The sequence below is a fragment of the Triturus cristatus genome, chromosome 3_2, assembly GCF_964204655.1.
Source record: "Triturus cristatus chromosome 3_2, aTriCri1.1, whole genome shotgun sequence".
Classification (NCBI taxonomy): Eukaryota; Metazoa; Chordata; class Amphibia; order Caudata; family Salamandridae; genus Triturus; species Triturus cristatus.
In genome coordinates this window covers 1132462833-1132488407 of record NC_140584.1, presented here as the reverse complement: position 1 = coordinate 1132488407, position 25575 = coordinate 1132462833, and the positions used below count along the sequence as shown (strand labels likewise).

At 45.8% G+C, this 25575-nt stretch overlaps 1 protein-coding gene across 3 annotated transcripts in view; it reads right to left on the bottom strand.

Annotated features, from left to right (window-relative positions):
• Positions 1 to 18871, bottom strand: part of MNT (MAX network transcriptional repressor) — a 212317-nt gene extending 193446 nt beyond the window's left edge. For 2 of the 3 annotated variants that reach the window (XM_085649942.1, XM_085649943.1), the window contains exon 1: positions 18656 to 18871. In XM_085649942.1, coding sequence (XP_085506068.1) covers positions 18656 to 18728 — 73 coding nt within the window. In that variant the 5' untranslated portion in view covers positions 18729 to 18871. Of the gene's footprint in view, positions 1 to 16229; positions 16416 to 18655 lie in introns of those variants that run through there. The other variant, XM_085649944.1, reaches the window with a different exon arrangement.
• Positions 18872 to 25575: the final 6704 nt, after the last annotated feature.

Sequence of the window (25575 nt, the reverse complement as noted above, 5' to 3'; positions counted from 1 at the left end):
GGCTTCCTCTTCCATGTGCCCACCATAAACCCTTCTCAATCTAACACTTTAGCTCCAGCCCGATATAAAAAACCTTTCACCACCCCGAATCTACCACCTCTACCCCAGTCATGCCAAATTCTGTAAAGCACATACTCCAAAACGTCTTACTTCAAAAATATTTTCCTTGAAGATCCTTACTTTTCTTTCTTTTCAACCTGGACACATCGCTTTAAACCTGTATCACTTATACCTTTGCAACCACCAATGACAACTACTCTCAACCTTATTCTCACTCTCGGTGCGAGCCACTGAGTGGCCTTCTCTGCAAACATCTTATTCATATGAACTGCCTCTACAACCTTCCCTTCCACTCTCCTGCACACCCCTTCATTCTGCCCTCACAATTATTTCCTACTTTCCATATCATCCTTTCAGCAACCCATTCTGTCACCCCTCGTAAAACGTTTCTCACTGATTAGGCCACACAGCCTCACCCTGTTCTTCCACCAACCTAAACTCGCAAAGTCTTTCACCTTGCGTCAGCTGTTTTCATCCCACTGCTCAACGGACCACCCTAACCTTTCCAACTACCAACCATTCTCCTTCCTCTTATTTTCCAAAATCGTCAAGAGTAGTCCGGTTCAGAGAGAATCTTGATGCCAACAATCCCTACCACCTTTCCAGTCATGTTTTTGCAGTGTGTATTTCTTGAAGAAAGACTTTCCCAGTCTTAAACCTCCTCATTACAGACTACAGCAAACAGCTCTCCTGCTTTTGTCATCCTCTGGAACCACCCTCCAACTTTTGATGGGGTTGTCAAATAGCCTTAGAGGCCGACATAGCGGGCACTACCAGTCATTAAAGGACCGCTCCAGCATTAAAGGCCTGTGCTGAACGCGAGAGCCTTTAAGTTGGGAGCAGGCCTTTAGTGTCCGGTAAAGCTCGCTAAGGAGGCCTCTAAGGCTATTAGAACATTCCGCCCCAGAGGGCAGAATGTTCCAACTTGTAAAAACAAAAACCTCTGAGCCCAAGGGGGTTTAAATCCCCTCGGGCTCCAAGATGCCTTTGTTCACAGCAACAGCTATGAAATGAAAAAAACATTGTAATGTTGCTCTCCGGGGCTCTACCAGCCATCAGAAGCACGGAGCACTCCGTGGTCTTCAATGGAGCGCTCAACATTCCAATGTTCTAACAAGCTTTAATAACAAGATCTACTCCTGGCATCACAGGTATAGTGCTTCCCTGGTTCACCTCCAACATAGCGGGTCACACTTATATCTTGTCATTATGCTCTTCCTTCCACTCATCTAGCTAGACCTGTGCCCTCTTGTCTCGCTACACCATCATCTAACATTTTACAAAAGGTGTATTCTCTCTCGAACGCTATGAAATTGCAATAACTCACTCATTTCCACCTCTAGATTTTTCTACTACATTTTTTGTTATTCATTCCGACATCATAGTCTTTTTTTCATTCAGTATCGCACACGCACATGGGCAAGTGTCCAACAGCTCACCAAAACTCATCAATCGATGAAACTACATCATTGTTTAATGAAATCTGCAAAAACAAAATTTAAGGTTGTCCTTAACCCACAGTTCTTGATATTGTTATCTGGTACCCCTCCTTCCCAAGAATAACCTTTTCCCTTCTTTCACACACTGCCCTCTTCACTGCCACAGAACACTAGCTAGCTAGCTATCCTACAGTTTTTTGCCTGCTTTGCCGCCGTGCACTAAATCACCCGAAGCCATTCGTTAAAGCAAACCTCAAGAACAACTTCCTGCATGTAGACCTACAACAGCTACTCTGAGCACCAGGCTCGCAAGTACTCCCTACAGACTATCCTGAGCTGAACACCTTGTTACCGAGTGTTATGTTAGCAAATTGTACTTGATGGTTCCACTGCAGCTCTCAGTGAACCTCCAGGCCCCTACAATCGTAGGTGACATCACCACAATCCATTTAAATGCTTACATACAACACCATCCATCTCAGATTCTTTATAGCTAAAATATTAAAGAATCCAATAAAAAGACATGCTCACTAGGGGAGAATCAATAATCTTTCATTGCATCTAGAGCGCAGCTTGGCGAAGGGATCCATCAGTAACCCTGTCTATAGAATACACGCTTCTTCCGCAAAAGACCATTCATAATCGATATTCTATACCGGCTGCTACTCCATCCTCCTACGCTAAAAGTCTATCCAGTGCAGAATATCGTCCCATCATCTTTTACCAATCAGTTATCCTACATGACGTAGATCCATAATAAATTGTCAGTAGCCATGCATGTACTACCGGCCACACTGAAGCCTCCACTGTTTGGTTAAAAGGATATGGGCTACAGTGAGATAAAAAAAGAATAATTTTCTTTGGGTCTGTAGGGTGCGACAGGAGACTGCATTACCACTGTGTTAGGATTAAATTCCCCCCTTACTTTGTCAGATTGGTGACTGCTCTGCAGAGTTCATGTCAAGTTTTTTGCTGTCCTCACTTAAATATCTATTAGTACATGGAGGATCGAGGGTGCAGTGTGCACATGACAACTGTCTCTTTTAATAGTCTGTGCAGACATCGTTTAATTCACTCGCAGCGAATGTCCTGAGAAGTGTTTTTTTCCCCTCAAGATTACATCATGCTGCCCAGCTGCAAAAAGCTAGACTCTGGTGGGTATTAGCGTCCACCCATACTTTTTCCCATGTGGGTGACTATCCCTATGGACATGTCATAACAGTACTCGTGGTTGAGGTTACATCTTTTTCACTGAGCTTCGATGAAGACTGCATTCTCACACCCTGGTAAATCCATGTAATTGGTCATAGCTGTCCCCTTCTTATTCCCCCATCTGTATGTGGAGTGTGAGTTTGCAGTCTTCCTTTCTCTGTCCTCGTGTGAATAATTTTAGAAGCCAAGTCCGCTGTCGAGCTTGAATCATTATACAGAAAGACTTTTTTTGCAGAGGCTGAAAACGAAACGGTTCAAGCAGGTTTCAATGTGACCTATCCATATAGCAACGCTACTATGGCCTGAAAGCTGGGCGACGGGCACGGCAGTTACAGATCGGCTCGACTGCTAGGCCATCCCCTGCATCCTTTACTTTGCACCTTTGCAAGGACTGTCTGACTTTGAATACACAAAGTCTGGAGAGTAGTTTTAACCAAAATTAGTTGCAAAGGAGATGACACACACAAAGCGAAAGGTGCCTGGAGTACAGTGCTTCCACAAAATGTTATAGGCCAACTTTAAATCCGAATAGAGGGCTGGTGTCGTCCAGCTCAATAAATCCAGCATTTGTAAAGCACGGCAAATCACCCATGAGGGTCTCAAGGCGCTGAATTGTAGTATAAGCACAGGGAGATTAAGTGATTTACCCAGAATCACAGGATGTTGACGCCGAGACTCAAACCGGTTTCCTACTGGCTCCCAAGTTGGCAGCTTAGGCCGTTATGCCACATCTTCCGACAGTGCCCCCCCCCCCGAAAGAGCTATAACCTAGCTCCTCCAGCATATTCAGTGTGTATCTTTTACTTCTAGGAGCTCTGAATACCAGTGTTGAAAAATTAGAGTGCTAGAGATCGACTCCTTGGCGAGCTTGCTTCTAAGGGTGAACATTATAACCCAAGGGCTGAGAAGAAACTCCAGCTTCAGCCCCAACTCCTTGACGGGAAGAGGTTGGAAGAAACAAGCCAGCAAAATCAGCTGCTGCTCAGACAGATCGACGTTCTTCTTTGTGTGAGGCCCCTAGAGCTGCCATGCTTTATCCTGTGACCTGAACAAGAACTGACCTGCACCCAATGATCACAGGACGCCCATGTGCCTAGACCCTGCATCTCTCTGCACTTGGGGATCAGAGGAGGCCCATGTGCCTGCGTCGTTACATCTCTCTCCCTTCGCACTGATCACACGACGCCCATGTTACCACAACTCTCTCTCTGGATCCAAAGATCACATGTGGCCCATAACCTGCATTATCACCATTGCCTCTCTCTTCGCCCAATGGCCACACAGGGCCCACATGCCTGCACCAAGGGTTCCCATCCCTCACTTCACATGAAGTTCGCCATCATTATGAAGGGTCCATGTGCCTGCGCCCTCAAGTGCTGAATCGGAACCAGCACCTGATGATTGCGAGAGGCCTGCGTTGCCATACTTTGTAGAGACAAATTACAGCGCGACACCCATGGGCCTCCTCCAGCAGCGGCTGCTCTCGCCTGTAACACGTGGATGATCAGCCCATCGGATGGGTGTGTGCACTCACTACTTCCTGCCCTCCCACGTAGCCCTGGACATTGGCTTCCGACACTTCTGTGACCAGCAGTGACAATGCCGGACAGAGCAGTACCCTTGTGTGGTTCCCATAGGGCACTCCAAGATGAACGACAAAGATTGTTAGGTAGAGAACTGTACACAAACTGAACACTAACTAGCTAGCATGCAGTGTTTCGTCTGAAGCTGAACCTTACCCTAACGTATGTAGCTCTTAAGTTCAGGCTACAGTTCCCTAAGAAATGCAGTTGGAAAATAAAGTCATAAAACGGAGTAAAATGACTGTTCATATCACCTTTATAACGATGTTTCTGTTATACTGATTAGAAATTATATTTATTTTAAGTGATAGTCACGCAGCCTGAGCCAGACATTCTACCCACACCCCCGTCAATTGTAAGCTTTGATCGCTTGACTAGCTACCACTTGTAAGTCAAAAGCTAACGAAGAGGTGCTTGGCAGTTCAGCCCACTCGCAGTGGGATCTGGTTCCTGCGTTTCTAAAGACCGCTGCAGTCCATGTCACAAGGCCTGTCAAACATGTTCTGAAGATCAGTCCTGGAAGTGCCTGAAAATAGTACCTTAAGTCAAAACATAGCTAAAAAACACACCCTCCCACCTTCTTCACCTGTTTACTATTGCTTCTGCAGCATCTTTCCAAACCCCCATTCTCTTTCTACCACGATAAACCGTAAATGACACGGATGAATCATTGGTATCTGGAAAGAAACAACGCAAGTTCCTGACTCGTTTGTTTATAAAGCCGAGGACACAGTGTATTGCTAAGCTGCAAAAGCGTAGGCGAGGCTCGGGGCCTGCCTTATTTTGGTTCCGCACGCGAAGCCATGTGGAGCCGCTAAACTAACTTTTCTGCATACAAGTACGACTTATCGCTAAGCACAGCCTTCTGTTCGACTGCGTACTGCCAGCACATACCGACCTCGGGGAGAGGAGATTCATTTTCCACGTCTGGTTCACTGCAGGTCACCAAATTAAAAGGAACAAAAAACATTTTACAAGTGCAAGAAAAAGAAACTGAGGCAACAAATTGCCAGTAAGTGGTTTCATAGCCAGTGAGCGAGAAGGTGTGGGCTGTGCTAAAGAGAAAGGTTGGGAAAACCACTCCCATCAGACTCCCAGTTTATTACTAACTCACAAGTCAGACAGTCGTGGCTGGTCCAGGGTGTGAAGTCCCTGCAAGAGGCGGCTGTGGGAGTACCGGGGAGGTCAAAGTGTACTCTCATTTGAGATGGAGGAGTCGGCCCCATTTCATCGCGTTTAACTGGGCTATTTACCCCACGTTTTCATTGTTTCATTCATCAATTAATCCAAACATAAAAGAAAATCGTCAAGGCACATAATTCATTCAGGAAACAATTTCGGGGTATAGGCCTCCTAAAATAACACTTCCTTCCATACGTTTGCCACCCCCTCCCCCGAAGATACCTACCATCTAAAACCACAACATGGCCGGTCACGCCGTATACTATACACTTATCAATCATAATCAACACATGCCTCTAGGCAATCTCCATGAGCCACAGATGTTTTCATATTTCTTAAACCAGCGACTACCCTCGTGTAGGTCTCTTTCGGACAGTATGCACCAATCCATTTCAGAATACCAGCACCCTAGTCCAGTTGATATGCGACTACCGTCCCCTCTACATGAGTAACCAAGTACCTTACTGGCTCTGGGCAGGCATGTCATCAACCCATATTCCCAAAACCAGTTTGACCCCCCTGATTGCCCAGCTCTCAAGACTGTGTTCACACATTCCCATACTCCATCTTAAGACCCTGCCAACGTGGCACATTTGTAGGACACCTTACAGTTTTGTTGCTGCACAAATTCAGAAACAAGTGTTCAGAGGCAAACGCCTTACGAAAACGTCTTAAAAATCTTCAGCCTCCACTGGATGGAATGGAACAAAAAAGCTGGTCACAGGCCCGTGGTGTCCCCAAAAAACGAAGTCATTTGTGAAACTGGAATAGGGCTCTACTTCTGCACACTCTGGTTTGCGAGGTCGTTCCACATAGTGTAAACCCAGGCAAATACATTGCAGCTTAAATAGTGGTAAACGTAGTCTTAAATTCAATGGGGAGATTTCTGCAGCAAATCACGTTATTGACTATTGTGGAAGATCTAAATTATACGTCTTCTTTTGAACTCTTAAATACCGCACTTTTTGGATCGGAGATGGGCAGACATGCTTTATGGCTTCAGTAGAAGCTCCAAATTAATGACTTTACATTCATACAATCGAAATCGTGCCACTTTCCCTAGCTGGGTTGGAGTTATGCCGGTTTTTGGTCGGTGAATACATTTTGCCAAGAGGCAGCTATCTCTGGAAGGACAGGTTGTTCTTAAACTTCAAACCCAGGTTTTAAAAGTGTGGTACTGGTAAACAAGCTGTCAGTTCCAAACTGAGAGCCAGATGGTAGAGCGGAAACCCCCCACTAGCCAGTCCCAATACTGAGAGCGAAGATGTTTCCCCATTAAAGTGGTAGCGACGACTCAGTCAAGACAGCTTAGTACCAAAAGCCTTGAGCATACTCTAGTATCAAAGATTGTCTCAGCGTCTCCTTACTGGTCTATCTTGTCAAAGGCTTCAATGTGGTCAATCCATATCGCCACCAACATTCATCGCGCAGGCCTGTCTGCAGCAAATAGCTGAAGTCTTTGCCCTCTTGCAAATCTTTTCTGGACTGGCCTAGAACCGGACGTGTTCTTGGTTGTTCCATTGCTGTAACCTCCTCTATGCCAGTCAGAATGCAAAACGCTGTCACCCAGCTTGGTTTCTTCAGCAACGGTAGAACAATTACATTTTTCAAAATAGGAGTGACAACTTTCTCGGACGCATCTGTATTAAAACGTGCGCACATGTTTAAACATAGGAGGAGAAAGGATTTAGTCAGTAAGGGGCAGAATGTCTATCAAAGAGACAAATGCACTCATCCATTGCTTGCCATTGGACGAGATTCCATGAGCTCGGGACTGTCTTCTGCTCTCTACACCTTTGTAGCCTCATCTCTCAAACACGGGGACTTTTGTCGGCAATTCCGTTTGCAGAGTACACCACGTAAATCAGATACTCTCTGGCCCAGGGAGGCAAAACATTGGCCAATTACACCTAGGAAGGCCGCTGATGGCAACAAGGCAAGCAGACTGATTGTCAACTGGGTAATCTCTGAAAATACTATTGAAGTGACTTATTGCTGTGTGAGGGCCTGCCGTCACTTCCTGAATTATGAAGTATAGCCTTGCATGCGTTTCATAATTCAATATCAAACAATACTAAAGATGGTTACTAATGTCCTGCAAAGATGTGATGATGACAGAACCAAGTTGGTTCTTTCTTTGAGGAGATGGGTCGGGAAAAGGGAAGTTGTCAATGTTTAGCACAGAACCTTTTCTTAGCATCACTCAACAGCATTCTCTTTCTTTTCCTGCTCCCTGGTGATCTGTTTTGCTTCATTTCCATTCTCATCCTCCATTCCACTCCCTTCCTCCTTATACAAATAATTAGTAAATTTGAAGGTAGAGTTTGTAACTTCGAACACATCTGCTAATGCAAAGAAACTGTGTTTGGTATACTGGTTTACGGCAATAATCATTTGTTTCCAACAGGTCGTACATTACCAGGTGGCTCCAGACAGACCGCAAACTGGACAAGATGAGCAGTGAATGTCGATGATTTGTCACACACAAAAAGCAACTAGAATGTTTCCATAAATTGATCAGTTATGAATGAACTGATCCTTTCATTGAACCTCTTGGATATCCAAAGATATTGGATTAGATTCTTCACTCACTTGACCGTGACATGCTTCAGGACAGTACCACCAGGGCGGACTCAACCAAAGATGGAATGGGAGTTCTTAGATAAATTAAAACTGGATAAGCAGGGTTCCAGGTGAGAAGTATATTATTAAAAATATCTACAGCTATACCCATCAATTTCTTTTATTCGCAGGGTACCTGGGGTATGGTCAAAATAATATTTTGAGGTTTTTGTTGAATACAATTGTTCAACTAAACCTTCTGTGTTTTTGCCAACATGTTTTGATCCCCGCTTAGAGCCCGTTCTGGTCTGGGGCCTTTGTCAGGGCTTTCTGTGTGTATCCCTGCTTGACTATGCATGCACACTATTGAGGCCTAAGGCTCTCACCTATCTCTATCCTCTGTTCTTGGGAATTTCCTACAAGACAAAAGGGTTGGCGAGGTTGAAGATGGACCGTATACGTAATTCCCTATAAGAATTGAAATGCCGAATTATCTACATGGTCTCTACCTATAAACATTTTCGTGAATTATGGTGGTCCATGCTTGTCTTGCCTTGCCTTAAGAGCAAGGTAGAAGGAAAAGGGGGACATCTCCCTGGGGGTAAAAAAGTGAGGTTTGTGCAGCCAAATTTCTTCAATGTAGGTACAACATTCTAATTGTTGCTATATCTACAAAGAAGTTCTTTTTACTGTTCCTTTTGGAAAAAAAAATATTTTTTAGTTCTAAGGACCAACCATTAGTTATCATGGATATATCCTATAATTTAATACACTTTTAACATACAACCATTGTGGACAAAGTGTTAGGTGACAAATGTGGGATAAAAACGTGGGAAAAACATTCATTCAAGTTGTTATGCTTACCCTTGATTTTGGGTTTTTAAAGTTCATGAGGTCCAAGAGAATGGTGCCGTCTTCTTGTCACTCTCTTTGCAAGTGAAAAACATTCATTAGGGTGAAATAAAGCACTCCATTCCTATCACACAACCAATTTATTTTAATTATACCAATTCCTGGAGTCTCTGGTGTCCCTAAGGAGTCAGATCATATTCTTTGGAAAGTACACTCATGTACACTCAAGAAATGTGCCAAAGTAGTTCCAATGCAATATAGGTTGCTTTCATTTGTATAGACAAACGTGTGAGGGGGGTGCTCGTATAGTTCTGTTTTTACTTTACCGTAATTTGATAAAGTGTTCCTTGCGGGCAATGTACGCGGGTCTAGTGCTAGTGTTCGACTGAGAATAAAGTGTATTGAGTATCCACATTTTTTGGGTTGTAGTTTATTGCCGTTGCAGACTAGATCCATCAACTTTAAGGAATTTGTCTTTTAGGCGGCAAAGGGGGTGTGTTATTTTGCATGCTTGGTAAACCAAGTGTGCAATCCTGGGTAAATAATGTGTTCTGACTTGGTGCCACCAATGCTATGAGAGCGTACTTTCTCATACCAGCCCTCTCATGGAGGCGTCTATTCGTATATCAATCATCCATATTAACACGCACACACTTACTTCATCAAATTACGAGCACCTCACGAGTACCTGTACGTCTCGTTGTCCGCCAACGAGTGATGGACTGGTTTTGGCAGACAGTATACGTAGGGGCTGCAAGTTCCTGTGGGCGCCCATGATGACATCATAACGGCGACGTCATCGGAAAACAGACTTGTAGTCCCATTTCTTTTTTGTCTGAACTATTGGATCAGAGTCTGTAAATGTGTTAGCGAAAGTCTCTGAACAGCTCTTCGTTACAAGAACCAAACACTTGTGGTGCCTCTTAGAAAACAATATCGTTTAGCCTAACGATCCGTGCCTTCTGTCCTGGTTTGTTATGGATCCTGTATGGAGCAAAGGCGATGTGGGCTTGTTTTTTGGCATGTATCTGATTGTTGGGAAACACATTTCCATTTTATTTTCCTGTCTTCCTGTTTGCTTTGGACAGGTTGGTGTATTCAAGCAAAATTAGGTTAAGTCTTGTTTATTTTTTAATTTGTATTTTTTTTTTAATGGATCTTATCAATCTGGAGCCTATTAGAAGCAGGTGGTGGCTTGCTTATGGTGTGTACTTATCTTAGCGTTCATCACACATCAAAGATATTGGCAAAAACACAGCAGGTTTAGTTGAACAATTGCATTCAACAAAAACTTCAAAATATTATTTTAACCATGCCCCAGCTACCCTGGGAATAAAACAAGTTGATGGGTTTACCTGTAGATGAGCAATTCCCCCAGTAGTTACAACCAAGGCCTCAAGCCACAACAGTTTAATATCTCTGACCCTTAACGGGAAATTGTGCCCCCAGTACGGGCATGTGATATTACTGCAATAATAATCCACATTTGTAAAGCGTGAACAATCACCCGAAAGGGTCTCTAGGCGCTGGGGGCCGTCGGGAAGATTAAGCAAGCTATTGCCCAGAGTCACATGGTGCTGGGCTGACCTGCCGCCGGCGCTGGGGATCGAACCGTGATCCCCATATTCCGGAGTCAGTCGCCCTGGCCGCAGCACCACACCTCTTCCCAGTACCATGGTATAGACCCAGAGCCTTAGGACTCTTCTATCCCTTTCAGCCCTACATTCTATTCCTCGGTATTCACCATATCCTTTAACTCAAAAGGATGTAATCGATTCTACCTTGAAATTGGAAAAAGTAGTCTCAGGTTTGGTATATTTATATAATCTGCAGGGGACACTCCCTCAATTTCATCCAACCTGCAAGGGTTCTAAAAACATTTTGGTCTCAAAGCCTGTATCTGGTAATACCAGCCATAACTGCAAGGGCAGTAGAACTCCCTCTTGAACATCTCAGAAACTCCACATGCGCAACCCATTCTTGCTATCATGAGACCCATGTGCTGCATGTTAGATATTCTTACTGGGGCTCTAACTGCCAATCCTCTTAATTGGATATGCAAATTGAAATTATGCGCAACATAGCAGTTAAGGTCGCAGCGAAATAGAAGAACATGCTATGGAACTTGCAGTGTCAGACGCCTTTGGGAAGAGAAGCCCACTGTAAGAACCCTACAATTGCTTGGCAATTTGAACTAAATTAGAAGAAGTTCCTTAAGTAATCTAATAAATCATCAAGGAGTGCAAAAAGTCACTACATATGGCGGTGCAGCCTTCCTCAGAAACACCGCCAGCCTCCTTCCAACTTCTTCCCCGTCCAGGGCTCAGCATGTCAATCTATTAAAACAGACATATTTATAAGCAATGAAGGAGATGTGGTCCCTTGAAGGTTCGAGGAGCCAAATCCCAAGAAAGAAGAAACATATTAAAGTCCGCCTATATTCCATTTTCAAAAAGCCACTAGACAAAACTCAATGCGCATTCTGTGGAAAACTACTGACCCCAGGCACCTTGTTAGGCTAGTAGGCTTCTTTCCTCTCAAGTAAACTCAAGGAGAAACTGAACCTATCCCTACCGAACAAAATTCCCAATCCAAGAATGTAATGGTTCTTGACAATAGATATATATAGAGAATCGTGGTCAAAAACTCAAATATAAGCCTGATTGCAAGGCACATACTCACATTCAGAGATTCCCAACAGGTCTAAGAGAATTTCCCCTGAAGCCTATCTCCCCCATTTGTCGCACCCAACACAGCAGGGCTAATGACCCATGAGAAGAATCCATCAGGGACTGTGGGCCCTAAAGCAATGGTTACGACCCAAACTGACAAATTGTCAGTTATTACAATTGTCATCATGAACATGTCCACTCACCCGATTCCCTGATCACTTGAATTAGCCAGGGTCAGAAAGGTGTAGGAGTTAAATACCTGCCCGGGACCTGCCGATATGAACTTCTACCCGAAAGCAAGCAGCTCCAATTGCATGATCAGTTGTGAAGAGCCCGCAAATGGTGTTGCACCAGTGACTATCCGCAGTGGCTGCTTATCAGGACATTTATCTGCCCAGAATGGAACAGCTTCTACCACAAGCATCCAGCCGTATCGTTCATTCTATATGGTGAAATGTACCCATAGGGGGACATTTACACATTAATCTATCTACTGCATTACAATGAACAGCCTGCACTTTCAACTGAGCCTCCCAGCAAGCAGAATACGTCAGGGAATCAAAAACCTAACAAATTCCAGAATTTGTGAACCCTAATCTTAAACTAGCGGCAATAACATAATTCAATTCACACCAATCTATTGTTCAAGAGGCTCTCATAATGTCCTAAATAGAGGTAATCTATTAAAGAGTGATTCTGGCGTTTTCTGGGCTAGAAAAATTAACATCTAATGACATACTCTGGTATACTTCATTACTGTAACAACCCAGAAAGGTCTAAGAGTAGGAACTATATCATGGTGGGCACACAAGCCTATTGCGGGTGCAATCCTTGCAAAATAAGCCACGCCGTCTCATTGGGGAATTCTGGTCGCCCAAGGTAAGACAGAGCGGTATCCGAGTTTTTTTTAGAAACCCAGCCAGATGTTAGTGCGACCTTGGAAAAGAGCCTTCAACAACTAGGGACACTCCTTAGGTCTGCCCGTGGCCCTGCAGCTTGTCTGCCTGACCAGCAAAACCTAGGTCTAAGAATTAAAATAAATAATAATACCTGCCAAGAGCCACATATGCAGCTTGCGAACATGGTTGAGTCAAACATCATCTCAGTTCTGACTGCCCTTCCAGTTAGTCATACAACTTGGGCCCAGCAGCATGCAGGCGTGGATAGAAAAACACGTCAATGCAAGGTTTCTCTTATAGGACATGGGTACATCCCACTGCACAAAAAACGTGTAGGGGAGCTTAATCAGTTGGAATATTGCAAGTTTGGAATTTAAACTGGAGGACAAAGAATGGATCACTTTTATCAAATCTTACATAATCTGCTGCTACTAGGAGACATGGGCACTTGATGAAATTACCCTAGCGGAGTTCCCTGCTCATTCACTTCAAGAAATAAAAGGCAAGATAGGAAGGCCGAAAGGCAGTTTCACAGTTTGGGTCTTATCGAGCCTTCGAGCCTCAGTGAGTGCAGAAAGCTTATCGAGGAATGGAATCCATCTGCAACATCTGGAAATCATCCACTATTCTCGGGTGCTGGACTGCAATGTTTACATCCCACCAGGCAGCAAGAGTGAGTATCCAGAAATGTTAAAACTTTTAAGTTCCTATCTCACTAACGCTATCAAAGGGAACAGGTTCTAGTCAATCAGTAGCAAGTTCTAATATGCTGGGATTTTAATACAAGACCAGATAGATCCATGCTTGATCAAGCAAAGCTGCAAGCCTAGAAGTCTCTTTTCTTGCCTTGGTTTCCAACACTACTATCTTCAAGAAGGGGAAGGGAATCCAATACTTTCTCGCTCCAGAACAATCTTTTCACATTTAATGGCTGCGCTTTTCAGACCACCCCATCCCAATACCTTTAGGTCTGGCAATTGAGAGACCCTAATAGACTATGTATTAACCAACCAGGAGTCGTTGAACCAAATTATCGACATGACTATAACTAGGAAAATTGAGAGGGACCATGATCTATTGATACTTTATATATCCTCTCTATTCCATGTCTGCTGGGTCTTTTCCTCACTGAAGAATGGCAGGGAATCTGAGTTAAATCTGGTGGGAAAAAGAGTGCATGGCACACAAAAAGAATTAAAAGAAATAACGGGCTGCCGCACTCACTGGAACCAAACCAGAAGGATATCCTAGCCGAGTCGGATAATCCAAGTTTGATCACGGTTGAGAAATTTGAATCACTGATGAAAGTAACAATCTGTTGGAGATAGTGCAGTAGGGCCTACAAATAGTGCCAGGTGCACCCAATCGCCAACAAATGTAGATTGGTTTGATGAAGAATGTGCAAAAATGAAGCAGGCACTATCAAAAGTTCTAAGTCACAGGGACTTTTGGGAAGAGGGGGGGAGCACTCCTAAAATCCCTGCCACAGGAATACAAGAGACCAATCAAACATAAGAAAACCCATCTACGAGCATGGGCAGCCCCTACAAACGTACTTAGAGAAAAGATTAATCCCGGCTTCTGGAACAAGATCAACTGGGGCTGCAAAGGGCCTTCAATACTGGGCCCACTCATTACCTCAGCCGAATGGGTCAATCATTTAGGGGCAATATAAGAAAATTTAGCACCATTTGTCAGTACAGCTGCTCTACCCAGTTTTGACCACGATCAAAGCAAGAACACTTCAGTTCTAGAGCAAGACAGGCTCACACCAGCAGTTGCCTCCAACAGCAAAAAATGGACTAACAAATTCACAGAATTAGAAATCTGAGTGGCCATCTTTTCCCAAAAGTGAAATAAGGCCAGGGTCCCGACAGTGTTCCAAGCAATATGTTTCACAGTAATGTATCTCTGCGGGCTCCTGTATTAACTGCACCATTTAATGCAGATTGGATAATGGCGACGGTCCCAGCTTCCTGGTCAACAGAAGTCATAGTGCCCCTCCATAAAAAGGGGAACGATTCAGCTAATTACTGACATATCTCACTGCTTGGCAGTGCTGGGAAGATTAACGGAAAGACAATCCTCTCCAGGATGGAAACCTGGGTTTAGGCTAATAATCTACTGTCACTGCTCCAGGCGGGCCTCAGGAAAGCCCATAATACAATCGCCAAGCATTGATATACAATATGTATCATAAACAAATCATCATAAAAAAATACAACACTGTATACAACGTTCATAGACATAGCATTTGACTGTCGACAGAGCTAACTTATTGCAGTCTCTCCACAGTATAAATCTCCTGTGCGACCTTGTGAAGGCTGTACAGATGCTACATCAAAACAACACAGCCTCAGTTGGGTGCATGATAAGGATAACTGACGTCAAACTGTGCGATAGAAAGCAGGTATGACAAGGTTGCATCTTGGCGCTCTGACTATTTATTTAATCATTTTATAAACGATGTGGGCAGAGTGCTTCAAAGTTTAAACTTGGACGTCCCTTTCATTGGGGGGAATAAAATTCCAATATTACTCCAAGCAGATGATGCAGTCCTGCTTTCCTGCAACGAGCTGTCAATGCCTACATTATTGGACTGCTTCAAAACCTACTGCACCAAGAAAAACCTTGTGGTAAATACAATGAAAACTTATGATAGCAAATTGCAGGAACCCCCAGAAGACAACCTTCAAAATAAATGGCATTTGCCTGACCAGAGCCCATTTCTTTGGCTACTCGGGAAACAGATTCGATGATAAGTTCTCTTGGTCCGAGCAGGCGTCCAAAAGCGAAGGTACCCTGCTCCACTATAGTAATGCAGTACATATATTTTTCCTCAAGTGTGGTAGGAGACTAGTTGCCCTGGCAAAACGTGCTTATCAAAAATAAAGCTGTGGGAGCTAGAACATATGGTGCAGACGTTTGGGGGCACAAAAGCCCAAAGGCACTTGGCATGGTGGAAAATAGATTCTTACGTCGTCTTCTGTGTTTTAGGCCTCGGACCCCAGTGGATGCTTTCGGGCTCAAACTGAACGTGAAGTCAATCAAACCACTTTTGTCTCTTATACCAATTGTATATTGAGTGCGAATCTGGACAAAGCCCAACTTAGAAATGTATCGAAAAGCTGCCTGAACTATGCAGAAGTGAGTACATCCCAGTGCAATACTGCATACAGGGTAGTGCTGATCTGGATGCCATCCATATCAGTACTTCCCTAGATGCCGCTTTGCACTAAGATGCAGTCAGTAGAGGCAGAACTGCACTGAATGAACAGTGTATGGTTGCCCATCAGTTATTGAAAGAGCCGGAGTCGGAACTTGAATTAGGATGTGCAGCAGTGAGTCAAAGTGGCACTGTACTAAACCGTGTAGCTAGTGCATCAAGGATGCCACCAACAGTGCCATCTGCCAACAGCAGCAACCCTGTAGGAACTGGGTCTTGGCTTAGAGGGCCATCGATCCGTGGAAGAGGGGATGCGGTATGCGGGCCATGGATTAGGGATATCCAGCCCTGCACTAGTCAAGACTCTTGACTCGGCATGGCAGTTTTACAGCAAAAAAAATGCCTACCTCTTGCTGTGAGAGAACCTTTAATACTTAAGCGCGCGTGGTACACATCTGCTTTTTGATTAAATATGTCCATCTAAAAGGGAAGGCTGATTTGGACCGCCCATCGCAGTGTGTTGGCAGGTTCGATGGCTACAGGTGTATATCATTCTGTAATTACAGCACTGCAAAGGGCGGAGCCCTGCACAGGGAAGTCACCTGTCTGAGACAGCAGCACCCCGCTGGAAGGAGCCTTTGCTATAGATTGCCATCTGTGGTGTCTTCCAATGCGTCCCTGCAGTAAGCAGGCCCTCTATTTGAATGTTCACCCGACGACGAGCACGTCGCCGCACTAGTCGGCCCGCCGGCCGCGCGCTCCCGCGGCGCCAGCCTGAACTTGTGACTGAGGCGGAAGGGCAGAGGATTCCCTGGCTGCAGAAGCAGGCGGCCGAGGAGGCGGGGCCCGCGAGCACGTGGCATGGGCGGGGTTGTACCACGTCACAATGCCTTGTAAACCCGCTGTGGCAACATTCCGGCCGCCTCGTGATGGGCGGCACGTGACCCGGGTGGAGCCAGGCGCTGCGTGTCACACTGACCCCACACACTGCACGAGCCGTGCCTTGCAGATCGGGGAGTACGCACGGGGGAGGGCTTTTTAGGCGCCTTCAGTCTAGATACATGGCTGGAGCCATGTAAGTACATGCAGACTGGCACGTAAGCATAATCATCAGCAGGAACAACGGAGTTTGCTGCAGAGAAGGAACCTCCACTGTGAGGTGTTCCCTTCACTGTGAGGTGTTTCACAACTGATGCAGTGTGCCTCGACCCGCCCCACCCCAACGAAAGCACGACTGCACTGTGTGACAATGCGATTCTCCCGCAGGCCCGAGGCTGGCGTAGTTGCAGCCTCTCTCACCATGTGTAGCCCCAGGAAGCCCTGCTGCAGTGCGGAACAATGCTGCCTCCGATGCGGGGGCAGTGCTGCAGTGCAGAGTAATGAGTAACACCCCACTGGGGAGAAGCAGAGTTGAGCAGCTTCCCATCCCCATTGTTGCAGAGTGGAACATGCCCTCGCTCCACATTACGGAGACACTGCTACAGGGTGGAACTGTGACTCCAATTAGATACCGAATACACGGCGGGAGAATAAACCCCCCCCCCCCCCAAACTCTACCCTCTGATGAGGTGGGCATTGCAGTGTGCAGTCACGTCAGTTCCCACTGTTGCACCGTAAATCAACGCTCTCTAAGCGCCCTCCTTAATGTAAAACAATGCCAACAAATAAGGGGCTTGCCCCCCAGCTCTGTGGGGGCGCTACAGCGTGCTCTGCGCCTCTAGGAGGAGACTGCTGCAGTGTAGAGCATCGACTGTATGGAGGCATTGTAGTGTAGACCGATCTCTCCTTCCTGCCTCATTCGTTCGGCGCCGTTGCACGGAAACGACCCCTTCTTTAAGAATGAGACACACTGGAGCATAGGATTCCCCACCAGTGCACTGCTGCCGGATAGAACCCTCGCACTGACGGTACAGTTGCACGGAAACGAGCCCTTCATTAAGGAGGAGACACACAGTGAAAGTATTCCCAGCCACTGCACTGCTGCAGAGTAGAACCCTCACACTGACGGTACAGTTGCACGGAAACGACCCCTTCTCTAAGGATGAGACAGTGAAAGCATTCCCCACCAGTGCACTACTGCAGTGTAGAACCCTCACACTGACGGTACAGTTGCACGGAAACGAGCCCTTCATTAAGGAGGAGACACACTGTGAATGCAGTCCCAGCCAGTGCACTGCAACAGTGTAAAGCCCTGACACTGGCGGTACATTTGCACGGAAACAACCCCTTCTCTAAGGATGAGACACAGTGATAGCATTCCCAAGCAGTGCACTGCCGCAGTGTGGCACCCTCACACTGACGGTACAGTTGCACGGAAACAACCCCTTCTCTAAGGATGAGACACACAGTGAAAGCATTCCCAGCCAGTGCACTGCTGCAGTGTAGAACCCTCACACTGACGGTACAGTTGCACGGAAACGACCCCTTCTCTAACGATGAGACACACAGTGAAAGCATTCCCAGCCACTGCACTGCTGCAGTGTAGAACCCTCACACTGACGGTACAGTTGCAGGGAAACGACCCCTTCTCTAACGATAAGACACACTGTGAAAGCATTCCCAGCCACTGCACTGCTGCAGTGTAGAACCCTCACACTGACGGTACAGTTGCAGGGAAACGACCCCTTCTCTAAGGAGGAGACACACAGTGAAAGTATTCCCAGCCACTGCACTGCTGCAGTGTAGAACCCTCACACTGACGGTACAGTTGCAGGGAAACGACCCCTTCTCTAAGGAGGAGACACACAGTGAAAGTATTCCCAGCCACTGCACTGCTGCAGTGTAGAACCCTCACACTGACTGTACAGTTGCACGGAAACGACCCCTTCTCTAAGGATGAGACACACAGTGAAAGCATTCCCAAGCAGTGCACTGCCGCAGTGTCTGCAGTCATTCAGATCCTTGCAGCCTCCGTTCATCGCATGTGCGGAAGACTAGTCTAGACCTGAGAGTAGAGTCATGCTGCAACAGAAGCCCCCTCCTCAACCCCACTGGCATTGCCCCATCCCCCATGGAGCCCCCACCTTACCACGTGCTCGCTGCTGCTGCTGGGCCTGCCATTCCAGGAACATGGCTGCCTCCAATAGAGTCTCCAAGCTCATATCTGGGCCGCTTGCTCGGCCCGGGGTGCAGTCAGCGGCCTCGGCTCCTCCTCACAACCCTTAGCCCGAGCCCAGCGCAAAGCAGGGCGACAAGATGGCGGGGAGCGAGCACAACAAGGAGAGCCGGGGAGGGGCAATGCCCGGGTAAGAGTAAGGGAGGAGCGCTGGGCTACAGGGGAGGGAGTGGAGAGGCGCTGACAAAACCTGGCATGGAGCGCGCAGGCGCTCCACATCAAGGGCAGCAAACGTGCAAAACAAGCCTGCTGAAAGCAGATGAGGGGAGGGGTTCAAGCGGGGGGGGGGGGGGTATGGAGTGATGGTGAAAGGGGGGGGCGTATGGAGTGATGGTGAAAGGGGGGGGGAGTTAGGAAACACTACAAGGGAGGGGCAATTATTCTGCAGAGGAGAAAACAGAAGATATACAACAAGACAAACCATAACATGGGATTGCTTAATGTACTCCTGCAGTCGTAATCCGACTACAACACAGGGAGAGTGTTACCTGGATACCCTTTTCCGAGTCCTGGACTTGCCTGTAACAATTCAGTGCATTCTGAGCCCTATAGTGTTATTTGTGTACAATTGGAGCAATACAATACATAACATTATGGTCTTTCTGAACTGGACCAGTGCCATTGATAACCGGTCTGTAAAAGTGAAACCCATCATTGGCAATTAGGTGTTCCAGAGGTATACAGCTATCTGGTCACCTTAAATAGTAGCAGGTGCTGAAACCTAAGCCTACATCCAAAGTATTTAAATCCAAGAACAGAGCATGAGTTACATGTGGGATGGGTAAACAAGAAACGCATGTTTACCCGGAGCGTTCGAGCTTTTGCAAAATTGCATAAGAATCTGGCATTAAAATGAATATCTTTCTACATACATAATCTCATACCAACGGTATAGGTAGGTGGACCAATTCTATATCAGATATAAATGGTATTGAGTGGTAGGAAGAAAACGTGAGAAAGGCTTAGTATGTATTATATGATTTTGCTACTGAATGTCAGTGAGGTAACTGTGATAATTGTAGCATGTCAGTAGGAAGCGATATAGTGTTTTTATCCAATCTCACACATCCGTTTGAAGCTAGTGGTCACCTACCTTGGGTCAAGAACTGCTTTAATTCTGGCATTTACTACATTCATCATAAGTGTATGGCAGAAGTGTTATAAAAAAACTTCAGACCTTTCCCCCCAAAAAATAATCACATATGTTGAAAGTGTTATTATGTTTCTCTTTACAAACATCTGATTGTTTTATTAGTGCAATTGTATATTTTGTCTATAAAATAAGTATTTTTCCAGAATGTATTCCACTACACCGACAGTACATATTGGGCACAAGGCCAAGCACCAGCACGTGCACAACATGGCTACAAGCCATCTAGTTGGCTAAGCTTTGCCACTCCTACAGCCCATCCAATTCCTTTCACCAATTCACTTATCAACTATTCAGACAAAGTAAAGTTAAATGGACCACAACCATGTGCAGAGAGCACTGCATGAAAAGGACCTAATCTGCAAACATGCTTCCAACAGCAAACCAAAGCCACGTAATGCACAGCTGTGCACATCAACAAAGAGAAGCAGTAACACGATCTAGGTGGACTCTATCCTATGTAATCTGTTAATAAACAATATGTTTAAGCTATTCTAACATTGCTCTCGCTGTCCAGTATGATGGGCCCTTAAACCGTGTGAAACACTACCAAATGCAGTATCAACAGATATGTTTAAACCCTCATTGATAATCCCAGAATTTTCAAAGGCCAGCCAGATGTGAAAAGAACTGCACGACCAAACAGCAGTGCCATATAAATGCACATAACACATCAATAATCTTCTAAAATACAAATTGTGTATGGTCTACGAACGATCTACCCTTTAGAAAATGTTCCTTTTCCATTTTAAACCTTCACATTACTTCTTTTTTGTTTCTTGGGAAATTAACTGTTCATGTAAATGGGTGTTGGATGCGCCCTTCATTAGTGGTGTTTCCAACACTGTGGGCATTTTATTCAAGCCAGGCTTGTGGTTTACTATGTAATGAGAGCATGGCCAAATTGGCTTTTACAAATTATCACAAAACACAGATTCTGGGGAAGAGAACAGTCATGCTGAAAAAAAGTATACAGATTTATTTTAAAACATTAGGGGTGATTGATGTTCACATTTTAGGGATTAAAGTTTATAAATAACGTTTTGTGCTAAGAAGACACAATGAAACAGGAGCTCCTAAAACACTCAAGACTTCCTGCCGTAGGAATAAGATAGGGACTAGCTTCCAACTGCTCAGGTTCGCACTAGTTTATGAGGTTTAGCCTGCCAGACCAGCACATCTGCTACTAGTGACACTAGAGGGGAAAAGAAACTCAAGTGCCACATGGGTGTGGGGGCTCAAAGGACACCCTAGAGGAGGGTCCTGGAGAGTAGGTGGCATAACTAGATATGGTGAATAGGTTACACACGGTAAAAAGAGCGTCTGAAGCTTGTTTGTGTGCGGTGGTCCAAGCTAGTCTTGGGTTGAGGAAGTTCGGAACTGCTTGCCACAGCCTTGAGGTCCTAGGCTGGGACAGCGGGATGCAGCGCGGAGGCAGGGTTTATAAGATAAGAGTGATTTGCTGCTGCGGATAAATGCAGCTCGGTGATTCAATATCAACCTTGGGGTTGTTGAACTAAATCACAAATCTCCTCACATGTAGTTGTGAAGACAACTCTGTTTTAAGCAACATGTTTGTGGAAAATCTGTTGTAGGTCAATTTCTTGCCGTTAAAATAATTTCTGGAGGGGAAAACCTCTGACATGCTTACAATTGACCGTGCACATTACTCATCATAGTCCCTCTATGCCAACGGGGGCGTGGTTAGGTTTGAAACACTTTCCAATCCTGATTTTGGTTCCATGTCGGAACTACGTGGTGTCCTGTGCCTTCTGCCCCAGACTCACCCGCCTGCATTCCCTCAATCCCCGCCTCTCTGCTGCAGTTACTACAGCAGAGGTTTCTATTCTTTCATCCATTCCAGGTTTCCCTCAGTCCCCGCCTTCTCGCGTCCGGTGACATTGTCATGTGCTTTTCAGCCAATCATCGGACGGGACAACACGGCGTGGTGCAGCTCCACGTGGGCAGCCGGCGCGTGACGCGAGTAGGCGGGACTTAAGGGGGCTGTGGCGACTGTGACGTCCACCCTGGGAGCGTGGCCTCGGCATGCTGCTTTCAACAAACAGCAGTAGACAAACAACGTGGAGGAGGCGGGGCTTCCCAGCTGAGGCTAGTGAAGTAGAAAGAGGACTGGTCACGCCCTGACGGCAGGCCCCAAAGTCCAGCTCAAATTCATTTTGTGGCAGGGTTGGGACCCGCACGACTTTAGATCACCGGAACCCTGAAGGCGAAAGGCTTGGACTGACCCCTGCACAAGAGCCTTCATCTTGTTTACGCACGCACCGTGGCAAAAAAGGCAGTCGCCCTAAGATTCGCTTGTAGCCTTACGTCTATGTCTGGTGCTGCGACAAGGGGGGGGCGTGGCGGATGCAAGTTGCATGAGGGTGCGTCATTCTCCTCGTGGTGAGCCGAGGGGTGTAGCTACATGCTCAGCTGGGAAGAGGAATGATTTCTGCCTAGTCACGGGTCTCCTGCTACTTAAAGGGGCCGATCACTCTCGTAATGCAGGCTTAAAGGGCTAGTACGGTCGTTAGACTGTTTAAAGAGGACTCACCTAGGATCTTGACTTTTACTCTTCTAAATGTGGTTGCGTACACTGCTAAAGCAGAAGTCAAAGATACCACATTTACCTTCAGGCCCATTTAAATACCACCCATCGTCATGAAAAGAGATGTACCCCTCGTGTTCCTGCTGTACAACCGTCGCCAGCTATAATGAAGATGCTACTGTTCCGGGTAGTCAGGTGACTGTACCTGTTCCGGGCTTTAATTTGACAATCTAATGTATTGTAGATCCTGGTTTGCTTGTATTGACCCAGACAGCATACATGTAAGGCTGTTCTATCTTAGGAGAGGGCATATCTGTAGGCGGTGGATTCCATGAAAGTTAATGGAGGGGAAAACAAAATATGGGGGCAAGCAGGTTTTTGTTTATTTATTTAATGCCATTTTATATAGCGCAGACTTTACCCAAAGATGTCAGAGCGCTTCACAATAAAACCAAGTACTTTACATGAGGAGCATTTTACATATTTACACGTTACAGATACAAACGAGAAAGAAGAAAACGTAAAATAAAACAATAGATGGGAGTCACACAAAAAACAAAAAAACACATTAGGATGAAGATCGTACAGGCATAGATTACAAATTTACAATGTTGAAATAACTTCCTTGAGGGACATGACAAGGGATGTATTAGTTCTGGAAGTGTCTTTGGAAGAGAAGAGATTTGAGGTCAGTTTTGAAGGTCTGGGTAGAGATGGTGGTACGGAGTAGTGGAGGAAGCGAGTTCCAGATTCTAACCGCATTGCCTGAGAAGGATTGAGCCATCGATCTTTCCCTTTTGAAGGTAGGGGGCTCAAGCAGTACATTTTCCGCATTACAAGAAGTTCTAGAGCCTCCAGAGTTTTTAAGTTTATTCGCCTGGTATCGAGAGGAGGAAGTGTGCAAGGCTTTGTGGGTGATACAGGCAGTCTTGTAGATTGATCTTGCCTCGATGGGAAGCCATCGAAGAGAAGACAAAATGGGTGTGATGTGGTCACTTCTTTTGGCCCAATAACAAAACGAGCTGCTGAATGGAGAACGGATTTGAGAGGGGAAAGGTGGGATTTGGGGAGGCCAGCAAGAAGAGAATTCAAAATTTGCGAACATACGTGACACAAATTTTCAATTCTATTAAGGACAAGGAGGCGAGGATTATGCTTTCTCATTTCTTTACTAGAAATGCTCAGCAGTCAATAAAAACACAGTATAAGCAAAGAAAAACTACAATACCCATAAACACCAGGGTATGACATGCATAACCATAGAGACTACAGTATAAAAGGTCATATAGCAAGTACAACATCCTCTTTCTTTTGTGAGGAGAGCAGTTCAAATAAAAGGAAACAGTTCAAGATTCACGATGACCAGCAGGATGAACAACCATCAGCAACAGCAGAAGTCCATAAGGCAAAAAGCAGCACTGGAACGCCACAGGACCCTGGGAACAGAAGGCCATCGGATGCAGAAGAAAAAACCAGATGAAGCAGTAACATCGTCACTTCGGGTCAGAACCTGAAAAGAGACAGACTGCCGTAAAAAACATCCAATATAGAATAAAATACAAAAAAGGGGGGGGGGAGATATCAGAGAACAATGAATTATCAGAAATATAATGCATATGCAAAACATCAGTATAAATGCCATAAAAACATCAGAAAAAACAATGGGTGGGATAATCCTCGCCTCCTTGTCCTTAATAGAATTGAAAATTCTTGTCACGTATGTTCGCAAATTTTGAATTCTATGTCAGGACAGGAGGCTCCGATTATGCTTGTTCAAAGCTTATCCACCACTACTGTAGCCACATGATCAATAGGTTTATAATAGAAAGATTTAAACATGGAATCAGAAGACCAATCTGCGGCCTTCATAATGTCAGACAAAGTAACACCCATCGAAAAAGCTTTAGGAGCCATAGCTCCCCATGCCGAAAGAGCACCAAACATGGACACATCAATGCCGGCCTCAGACATAAGTCAGCGAACCCAACGAGCTAAAGTAGCCGGGGTAACAGGGCGAAAGGGCTTCTGCAAAGCAATCAACAGTTGACCTTGCATATCTGAACGTAAAGGAGCAGTACATACCTCGTAATCCTTGACGCATTGGACCACACAAAGGTTGGGATGGTGAGGAAAAGAAGGATAGGAAATCAACGAAGTATTTGTTTTGGTACGTCGAGAAAGACGAAAAGTGACACCCTCAGGGGTAAAACTACGACCAGCCAAGTCTAATGCACGAACATCAGACACCCGTCTGCAAGAAACTAGGCATAACAACATGGTCAGCTTGGCTGACAATTGTTTGCGGGAAAGCAAAGAGTTGGAAGGCCAGGCGTCCAAAAACTTCAAGACAATGGATACATCCCATAAAGACGTGTATTTAGGACAAGGGGGGGTCGCCAGACGTATACCCTTGAGCAATTTAGTAATCAAAGGGTGTTCACCCACGGGTTTACCATCAAGAGGACTATGGCCTGCCGAAATGGCAGAACGGAAATTATTGACCGTCCGATAAGCTAAACCTGAAGAAGCAAGAGACGCTAAAAAGTTAATAATTAGAGAGACATCCGCTGTAGCGGGATCAGCTTCCCGTTGAACACACCAATCACACCATCGTCTCCAAGAACCTGAGTAGCGTTTGTGAGTGTTGGGTGCCCAAGAGCCACTGATAAATTTGCAAGCGTCTTCTGAAAGGCCTGGGACCGACCAACGGTCCCCGAAAGGCGCCAAGCCAGAAGACAGAGAGAGCCTGACTGGATCAGGGGATGCGGATTGCCGAGAGGGTCCAGCAAAAGATTCCACTTCTGGGGAAGAAGGATCGGCACCGCACAACACATTTCCAGGAGAACTGGGAACCAAGCCTGAGCCCTCCACAGAGGAGCAATCAGAATCAGCTCTTACTGATAACGCTTTGTGCGAGCCAGGACTCTCGGAATCATCATGAACGGAGGAAAGGCGTAGCACAGAAGGGGAGGCCAGGTCTCGAGAAAAGCGTCCGTGGCCAGGGCTTCCGGATCCGGTCTCCAGCTGAAGAACCGGGGAAGCTGCGTGTTGAGGCGAGAGGCAAACAGGTCGATGTGACACTGCCCCCAGAACCGACGGAGGGAGCGGAAGATGCGAGGATGAAGCCTCCAATCG